The following is a 10516-nucleotide window of genomic DNA, read 5'->3' as shown; positions in this document are numbered from 1 at the left end:
TCGTTTTTGTCTGTTGTGCATTAAAATAAAGTAACTAGCCTGTTTTTAAAATGTGAGGAGAAGGTACAGATGTTTGTGTTAAAATGTAGGGAAACAGGGGTTTTCAAAGTCTGATACTGTGGGCCTCCCCCACACAAAGCTTGAACCCCCCCCCCCCTTGCTCAATTCCTGGATGCCTATGGGATCATGATTGTTATTTGATCCCATAGACACTCAACAATTGTACCAAGATAGCAGGATTTTGCTGTTTCACCTAATTCAGACTGATTGATTGATTGATATTTTTATTTAAGTGTCATGCACCTGGGTGCCCAGCCCATATGGGCTTACAAGACACTATATCATATTTACAATCGCCAAGATGGCCACACAACAAATCATAATATACCTTTGTACAGAATCAAGAAAAGAAAAGAAAAGAAAAGAAAGGGCATTTCACTGAGACATTCACTTTCCAGAAACAATTATACTGGGTACAATGTTCCCTGTCGTAAGGCCCAATTATACTCTACGTTAAAGACGGAGACGGAGACGGAAAGAGCCTTCTGTCCGTACTCTGTGTTCATTTCGTGCGTTTTCTGTCCGTCATCTGAAAGCTTACGGATACGCATGAAACGGAGCAAAACCCCCACACACTCATACATTTGACTCTCTACTGCCCACTGGTGGATGTATTGCTTAACATGATACCAACGTGAAAGATGCATGGAAGTATGTGGGCAGTGACGATTACACCGTTTGAAACAGACGCATTTATTTTCGTATGAAAATGGAGTATAAATGAGCCTTTAGTCGCCAGGCATTTTCTATAAATCTGGCTAAAACAAAAATGTCCTTATCAAAAAGCCAACTCAACATATGACCTTCTGACAGCCAAAACAAATCGGGATTCTTCAACTGGATTTTCTCAAAGAAAGGATTTCTCAAATCATTGTATATGGGACAATGAAACACAAAATGAAATTCGTCCTCCACAACACCAAGATCACAAAAAACACACAAACGCAACTCTTCAGGAACACATGTATATCTACCTACCTCAATTGTCAGTGGTGGGGTACCAGTTCTTAACTGAGCACATAGGGACCTCTGTCCTCTTTTTAGATTTGACATTATATATGGTTCAGTAAAATAATCTTCTTTAATTTGGACGTAATTTCTGAGCTTTGGTTTCTTCCAAATCTCCTCCATCCATTGTCCCTTTTGGATCTGAAACAGTTGTTGTTTGACTGTACTTACATTACACTGTAGATTATTAATAAAAGTCATATGTAAATCACAAAATGAAAATATTGCAGATACCTCTCTTGACCAAGGATAACTGTGTGCTCTGTCCCAATTAAAGATTTTTTTGGTCACCCTATCCTCTGGCAACTGGACAAGGCGGTTCCACAAACGAGCCATTTCACCTCTCTGCTTAACAAGACATGACTCCCATCCCATATCCCCTTCAACAGCCACCAAATACATAAAAAGGTGTGTGAAGGCATTATTAATTTCTGACTCTGTGAAAGTGAAATTCCACAAAACTACTGTATCTCTTTAACCAACTCACACACATTTAGGCTATTTCGTATGTGATCTCCTTTTGATAACCAATGTAATATTTTTCCACTTCCGTTCACTGGGCCTCCCCTGAAACTGATTGGACCCCCCCCCCCCAGGGAGGCCCGCCTCCCTAATTTCTATTCAAATCCAAATCAAGCACCAGCTGCCTGTTTGCTGATTGGTCAACTAGCAGTCTCCAATAGCTCCAGCCCTGAGATAAAGCAGCTAAGCTCCTCTTCTCCTCACTGAGAAGAGACACCGTGAGAGACAGACCATCACCTTCTGACTAAAGCCACAACTTCCACTGAGGAGGACATAGCTACAGGAGGGAATACTACTCAAGTCAAACTGGAGTTTTCTGGAAATATATCGAGTCTTTGAAGAAAAGAACACGCTTTCTTTTTTGTAAGGAAAACCGACAGACCGGATGGAACGTCTGCACTGCCTAAATGCTGCCCGGAGCATTTGAGAAGCACACAGCGTCACAGTGAAAGCAGTCCGGAAGTGATCAGCACCGTGCTAGTAGTCTCGCAGTAGCCAGCCATCACTGGAAGCTGGCTGACGTACGACGTTGGGTCTGACCACACAACCACACAAACACAGCTGTGCAAACTGAGCAGCGTGCAGCCGGTAAGAGAATTAACTTTTAAAGGGTTATGAGACCGCTGCTATTTAGTGTGCCAAAGTCACACCCTCTTCTGGTTTAGCCAAGGGATTTGATCTGCCATTTATTTTTCCATAGGTATTTAGTAAAACTGCTGATCTTATAATAAGAATGAGAAGTAGGCGGGGTTTTATTTGATTTTTTTTGTATCCATATCATTTATCCCTGAATTGATAATAGGGGGAAGATGACATATTTTTGTAGGCTTAACCAGAAATCGCTGCCATTTTGTTTTGTCAGTGGAAAAGCCTATGGGGTTTTAGAATGAGGATTTCACTTTAATGCATCAAATAAGGTATGTGGTTAACACAAGTTTATGGGAGTGTAAATTTGGGTTCAACAGGATAATCTTCACAAACGTTCATCACTTTTATGCCTTTTGAAGCGTTTTCTAAAAATCGCCTTAAAAAACATTTCCAAAAGTCATAAAAGTTATTCACATTTGTGAAGATTATCCTGCTGAACCCAAATTTACACTCCCATAAACTTTTTTTAACCACATACCTTATTTTATGCATTCAAGTGAAATCCCCATTCTAAAATCCTATTCACTTTTCCCCTGACGAACCCGGAAGTATACTTCCGGACTCATGTTGAAACCCACTCGATATAACAAACAGCAGTTTTGGGAGAAATAGACTTCTTTGTGTTGGTTTTTGAGTGCGTTTGGGGGGGGGATTAGCATGCAGTTTCATTGGCTACTGTTTCACAGTTTGGGCCAGTCAACTGCTTTTGTTGTTGTTAATGGTGATGATGATGGCAATGATTAGCCAACAACTATTGTAATGGGTGGGCCATTAGGCTACCTGCTGCTCGAAAAGAGTGACGTCACGTGATGGGCAGTTTTTGGAAATATGAGGATTATAGGAATATCATAAGATTAACAGGGATATTATAAACAATCAGAACCTCCGATTGTGTTTACACTTCCTGTTAGTCTCTTTGCAATATTTAGGAGGCCTGTTGCCCGTTTACAAGTTGCAATAGCATATTATATTTTCCTTTCTGTGTTTTTCTATTTAAAAGGTAAACTTGACAATACTGGAATACTTGGATACTGCCACTTCAACCTGCTGCCAATTGCTCTCTGGATTTTAAAAGAACCACAACTCAAAGCTCTCAGTGGATTTGAGAAGAACCACAACTCAAAGCTCTCAATGGCTTCCCGTTCGCTCCCAGAGAAAGATCTCTCCTGTCCTGTCTGCCACGACATCTTTAAAGATCCTGTCGTCCTGTCATGTAGCCACAGCTTCTGTCAAGTCTGTCTGCAGGAATGGTGGAGGACGAAAGGAATGCGTGAGTGTCCCGTTTGTAAGGCCACATCTTCACGGAGTAAACCACCTGTTAGCTCGGTGTTGAAGAACCTGTGTGAGGCTTTCTTACTGGAGAGAGATTCAGCAGGATCAGAGCTTCTCTGCAGTCTGCACTCTGAGAAACTCAAGCTCTTCTGTCTGGACCATCAGCAGCTCGTGTGTCTCGTCTGCAGAGATTCAGAAACACACGCCGACCACAGTTTCAGACCCATCGATGAAGCTGCACAGGATCTCAAGGAGGAACTCCAAAAATCACTGTGGCGTTTGAAGATCAACCTGGGTCGCTTTAATGGAGTTAAAGATTTCTGTGATCTAGCAGCAGAACAGATTAAGGTCCAGGTCCAACGCACAGAGAGGCAGATTAGGGAGGAGTTTAAGAAGCTTCACCAGTTTCTACAGGAGGAGGAGGAGGCCAGGATTGCTGCACTGAGGGAGGAAGAGCAGCAGAAGAGTCAGAAGATGAAGGAGAAGACTGAGTGTCTGAGCAGAGAGAAAACAGTTCTTCTAGACACTTTCAGAGTCTTAGAGAAGGATCTGAGAACTGACGACGTCTCATTCCTGCAGAACTACAAGACTGCAGTGGAAAGAGTCCACCGCTCCCAGCGGGACAATCCACAGTATATATCAGGAGCTCTTATAGACGAGGCTAAACACCTGGGCAACCTGAGCTTCAGAGTCTGGGCCAAGATGAAGGAGATGGTCTCCTACACTCCTGTGATTCTGGACCCAAACACAGCTTATCCCAAGCTCTCTCTGTCTGAAGATCTAACCAGTGTGAGATCTGAACTTTGCTTTCCAAGACAGCGGCTTCCTGGCAATCCAGAGAGGTTTACAGACCGTGGCACTATCCAGGGATCTGAGGGCTTCAACTCAGGAACTCACAGCTGGGATGTTGTGGTTGGAGAGATGACAGCCTGGGACTTGGGTGTGTTAGCAGAGTCTGCCGAGAAGAATGCACCCATGCAGTCTGGATTAATGATACTATGCTGCAACGGTGTTAGATACTCATCATTAGCCCCACCATCATACGACACTCTTCTCCCATTCAACAAGAAGATCCAGAGGGTCAGAGTGAGTCTGGACTGGGACAGAGGAAAGCTGTCCTTCTCTGATCCGGATACTAACACACACATACACACCTTCACACACACCTTCACTGAGAGGCTGTTTCCATTATTTTCTCCGCACCAACCTGTATACCCCGGACAACCACAGCCTCTGAAAATATTACCAGCAAAGTTCTCTGTAACAGTGGAGAGGTGAACAGAGGTGAAGAAGAATAAGTTGATGATTATTATGCTATTTTTTGGCTACTGATATTTCCGGCTACATTTGTGGTTACTAAATTTTAAAAAGTAATGAGTTAAATTACTTGTTACTGCAAAAAGTAGTTAAAAGGAGAACTTCAACCAAAACCACGCCGATTTATTTTGCACATGACCTGATTTAGTTTGACAGTAATCGAGAGTTGATTTAAGTGTTCCTTTTTACACTACTTATATAGATATAAATACGGCTGCTTTCTAGTATTTGAATTGGAAATATTGCGTACTACTCTGCATTGTTATGATGATTTCACTTATCTCAGGCTTTACTGTATGAAATTGAGAAATTATCCCTTGTGTAGTTTATGTACTATGGGAGCACCTGGCTCCTTCCTTCCTTCCTGTTTCACACTTCTGGAAGGAATATGTACTGTATTTACCACTTTCGTAATAAAATGATAAAGATGTATGTTTTCCGTTATTTAAGGTTTTTCATTCAACAACAATGGCCAGCAGATCTGAATCTTTAAGAGCACCTTGCAAAATGTTAAAGCCTAATTTGCCTGCTAATATCTTTGCTGGGCAGCAAAAAAAACAAACCCGAGCTAGTATCCTATTGAGCATTTTGGACACTTGTTCAGCTTGATGATCTTCCTTCCTTCCTTCCTTCCTTCAGACATAGCCAGGTGTAGTAGGCTCAAAAAACCTTTCGTTGACTAAAACATTTTGATTTGTCGACTAAAACTAGACTAAATTCCGGAGGATGACTAAAACTAATAAGCATTTTCGTCTAAAAGACTAAGACCAAGACAAAATAGCTGCCAAAATGAACACTGCTGTATATGTCTGTCCTGTGGGTATGACTGATGCCGTGCCCTGACCCAAGCGTCGATTGGTGGCCAGAGCGATGACATCATTGTCATAATCATCGAGTGGGCCAGTGGTGACTGATGTCATACCCACTGATGATGTCCCACTGTTTATGTCATAGACAGTCTGACATTATCAGTGATGTCATAGACATTGTGACTTCTTCTGTGGTGTTTTATTCATCCATCCATCCACCGTCTGTAAAACCCGATCCTCCTCTCCCCCTCAGACATCAGTGATGTCACTTAAGCAATTGTGATGTCATCAGAGATTGATGACAGACACTGATAGGCTGATGATGCCGGCAAGAGAGCGAGGCAGCTGCACCTGGGTGTGATTTTGAACACATTTTATTGAACATAAATTCATATTGCAGTCAATGTGAACAGCTGGCCTTTCAATATACACAATAGAATCATAACATTTTAAGCCCCTCCCCTCTGTGACCTCACCCTATATTATCCCCCCCCTCCACAGACACCGCACACACCTCAGTAACGATCAACTTTTAGTCTCCCTTTCTACAAGCCGCCCACCAACCCACCCTACGGTCCGCCCGCCACGCGTCTTCATCTCATCTTCATCCGATATCAGCAATGAGCGGGTTTGTCCGTCGTCCGTCGTTTCCATTCGTGCAGGTGTCTAAACAGTAGAAGGTGTCTTGTAAGTAAAATAGAGGAAGAAGGGTGTGTGGAGGAGAGAGCGTCTTCTGGCGTGCTTCTTTCTGCTTGCTGCTTCTGCTGGCGAGAAGGGCAGAGTAGTGGTGAGGGGTGGGGAGACGGGACGGCGAGTTATTTAAGACACCCCTTGAAGTTGGTGTTGCCCACTTTGCCACCACCCATCGCGCAGTGGACGTTCTCCTCAAAAAGCTTCCGGTCCTTCTTCAGGACGTCCGCCGCCTCCTTGTTCAATGGGTCCTCTGGGTTGGGCTGTAAGAGTAGATATTGGAGGCCGTAGATGATGGCGTTTATTGTCAACACGGGCTTCCAGTCCTCTCTTAAGATATTTAGGCAGATGTTTCCTTCCAAGTCGATGTTGGGGTGATAGACCATCGTCTCACACTTGACCTTGGGGGGGTCGAGGGGGTAATTCGGTCCTACCTTAAAGCTGAAGGCAAACTTTCCACCTTTGTAAAAACCCTCGTCCGGTTTGATGAGGAGTCTGAAGTTGAGCAGGTCATCTTCGTCAGGGAAGATGATCTCAGATGTCTTTGGCAGGTTCAGCTCATTGATGTCCTTCTGTATCCGAAGCTGGGCGGCACTTGCTTTTTTACCCCCGGCTCCTGTTCTCTTTCCTGCAGCAGATTCCTCGTCTTTCTTCTGCTGCTTCAGGGAGAGGAGCTTAATCATCTTCAATTCTTTGATAATCGAATACCTATATTTATGCCCCTTCGATGTTAGCTTGTCAGTGTTTGAACATAGAAGATAAGCCCCCATATGACATCACTGATGATGTCATAGACATTGTGACATCATCAGTGATGTCATAAAGCACTGATGATGTCATAGATATTGTCACGTCATCAGTGATGTCATAAAAGTGAGGCTATATAAGTGGTGGTAGTGACCTGAACCGCAGAGTGATGTCATAAATTGTGTGGCTAAGTGGATGGTGGTGTCGGGCCGGTTTTGCAGTGCGGGGAAACAGTGGATAGATAGATCCAGAAGGAGGTGCTAATGGAACATAAAGGATGCCAACTGCCATAAAACACCACAGAAGAAGAAGAAGGCCTGAACCACACTCTGACCTAAACATGGATAATTCGAGCCAGCACAAAGAACAAACTCCATGTCTGTGTACACTCTGACATCACAATGGAGAGGATGATGTCACACTCCGACTTCAGTAGTACAGTCAGAGTTTCTGCATTAGTGACATCATCATGAATCATCAAAGAGCACTGATGTCATACCTCCTAGGGACAACATTAAGGAGCAGCAATGTCATCCGTTTGTGTCACAAACCACACAGCAATTGGGATGTCATCGGTGAAGATGTCATAAGTGTCATCAGTGATGTCATCAGTGATATTGTTATCGGGGTGACATACATGTAGTACCTGATGGTGTCACTTCACACACAGCCTTTCACAATATGCCAATGCCTTCTTTATACATCAATAGGCTCAAGTGACATAACTGATGATGACATCATGTCCAAGTCTCAAGTAGTCCGAAGTAATTCGGTCCAAGTCTCAAGTCCCCATCTCTGCATACAGGTGAGGTTACTGTCCAACTGTTCTGCCAGACTTCCACCTACAGTATACCCTATTTGCTACAAGCTAATCTTCACCGCTCAACAAGAACGAGAATGTTACAGACCAAAAGATCAATAAAGATGTTCAGTGAAAATCATTCTCTAGATCAAAATTCACTTGTGGATATATGAAATTGAAAGCCTCATCATACACATGAATTGCAAAACTGATATCATTTGTCCTGGGTAGAAAGAACGTTGTGTATATCTGAAAAGAGGACAGATAATGCAAAATCCACAATGACAACATTATTCCTATAATGCACAATTGTCATTTCAGATATACACGTTCTTTCTACCTCGGACAAATGATATCAGATTTGATTTACAGCGCCCGGCGATGGGCTGAGCACGGGGAGAACATGAACTTTTCACATTTGAGATACAGCGCCCGGCGATGGGCTGAGCACGGGGAGAACATGAACTTTTCACATTTGAGATACAGCGCCCGGCGATGGGCTGAGCACGGGGAGAACATGAACTTTTCACATTTGAGATACAGCGCCCGGGGATGGGCTGAGCACGGGGAGAACATGAACTTTTCACATTTGAGATACAGCGCCCGGCGATGGGCTGAGCACGGGGAGAACATGAACTTTTCACATTTGAGATACAGCGCCCGGGGATGGGCTGAGCACGGGGAGAACATGAACTTTTCACAAGATAGCCCACCTGGGCACGAGGAACCTGAGGGCATGATGAGACATACCATCCGCAGTGCCAACAGACGCTTCCCACTGTGCCGCCGTGCCAGCCATTAACATCTCAACTTTGGTGGCGCAATACTTGTGCAGTTGGTATTGGAAAGTGGTCCAGACCACGTCTGTTGACATTGTTAATTCTGAGAGGACTCCTTACCAGCCTCCAGAGTGGACACCGTGCCAGCAGCAGGGACTTGGGACCTGTATGGTGGCAGAAGTGATGGAGAGCCACACTTAGCAGGGCTTAGTTTGTGTGTGTGTGTGTGTGTGAGACAGAGAGAGAATGAGAGGTGTGTGTGTCTGAGCAAGAGAGTGTGTGTGTGTGTGTGTGTGTGTGTGACAGAGAGAGAATGAGAGGTGTGTGTGTCTGAGAGCAAGAGTGTGTGTGTGTGTGTGTGTGTGTGTGTGTGTGTGTGTGTGTCTGTCTGTTTGAGAGAGAGTGTGTGTATGTGTATGTCTGTTTGAGAGAGAGAGAGACAACTCAGAGGAATAGTCACTCATTATGAGTGTGTGTGAGGGGCGAGTCTGTGACAGGGATGAATATATCATCGGCTGCCCTTTGGTCAGTGGCCATCAGAAGTATAACAGATGCAAATGTTTCCATAGAGTTTGGGTTTTACAGCCCTGCTGTGGAATTCTCTGTCAACATGTACCTGACATGGATGCATCACATTAGCATGTCTAAAAATATAAATCACACCCAGGTGATGAAGTGAAGCAGTGTTGGAGTTGTGTCTGAGGCATATTCCCTCTTCTGCCTCCCTGCCTTTCTATGGCAGCTCAGGTAAGGCTGTTGTCATGCTCATCTTCTTCTGTATAATAAAGTTGAAGTCTGTCCGTCTGTCTGCGTGTCTTTTTACGCACGGCCACACCGCAGGTCGGATTGGGCTGAAATTTTGCATGGCAGGGGGCAATGACCTGGGGAAGGTCATGGGCACGACCCCAAGTCCTGGAACTACCTGGACAGTCCTGGAAAACACCTGGAAAACACATCATGCTCACCCACACCCCGGGTCGGATTGGGCTGAAAAGGACTTGTTGCCGCTCGTCAACCCACACAGGTGTACCTTATCTTAACACATTAAGTGCCAGAGACGACCTAACTCGTCTTACATAATCCAGCGCTTAAGTGCCAAGGACGAGCTAACTCGTCTTACATAAACATTTTTTTTTTTTGACGGTGGGACATCAATCAACCCCTTTTACATCTTCGAGATAACTATTTGGAGCAAGAGCATGTGTGTAATCTATTTTACCGACCACTAAGTGGCGACAGAGACCGAGAGAAGTCACAGCCACGGGACCCAAAAGCAGCCGCCTCCCGCGGAAATGGCTTGGCGATTTTACAGTCAGAAGCCCGGACACACACACAGAACGGACAGAGATCTCTTCCCCCCAGAGCCGCGGGGGCAACGCGCGAACACACACACACACACACACACACACACACACACACACACACACACACACACACACACACACACACCGCGGGAGCAAGCCATTCAAGGAAATGGCTTGGCGATTTTACAGTAATCCATTTCAGACTCGTCCCCGCACGCAGGCAAGCAGGCAGGCAGGCACGCAGACAGACAGGCAGGCAGCACAACGCGCTTCTGACACGCCCGCTGTTAGGAGGAAGGAGGAGAAGACACACGGAGGGAGGAGTTTGAATGAGAGGGGTGTTTCCTGTTGTTATGGAGGAAATTACTGTTCAAAACTATTGTTTAGAATGTCTGACGGTCTTACTGATGCCAAAAATGAATGGTTAAAGTGACTGTTTCACAAAAAGCCATTTATCTCTGAATAAATTTCCAGACGCTGAAACCATGCTGTACTCAACGGCTAATATCTACATAACTACTAACTCTGCAAACTAACTCTTTTAGACAGAGAAAGCAC

General features: G+C 44.6%; 1 protein-coding gene and 1 pseudogene across 2 annotated transcripts; one reads left to right on the top strand and one right to left on the bottom strand.

The window, feature by feature from the left end:
- Positions 1-3369: 3369 nt before the first annotated feature.
- LOC310799551 (nuclear factor 7, ovary-like) lies at positions 3370-4788 on the top strand (the record flags this gene model as incomplete). The annotated part of the gene is made up of 1 exon (XM_083662147.1): positions 3370-4788. One exon carries the CDS (start codon positions 3370-3372, stop codon positions 4786-4788), a length of 1419 nt encoding a protein of 472 aa, XP_083518273.1.
- A 1663-nt stretch (positions 4789-6451) lies between these two features.
- LOC310799550 (NEDD8-conjugating enzyme Ubc12 pseudogene) lies at positions 6452-7009 on the bottom strand (annotated as a pseudogene). Its single transcript has one exon. The product of its transcript is annotated as an NEDD8-conjugating enzyme Ubc12 pseudogene (transcript).
- Between the last annotated feature and the right edge of the window lie 3507 nt (positions 7010-10516).

Source organism: Poromitra crassiceps (assembly GCF_964638095.1).
Source record: "Poromitra crassiceps genome assembly, chromosome: 28".
In the NCBI taxonomy this organism is placed as follows: Eukaryota; Metazoa; Chordata; class Actinopteri; order Beryciformes; family Melamphaidae; genus Poromitra; species Poromitra crassiceps.
This window is presented reverse-complemented; position numbering and strand designations above follow the sequence as displayed.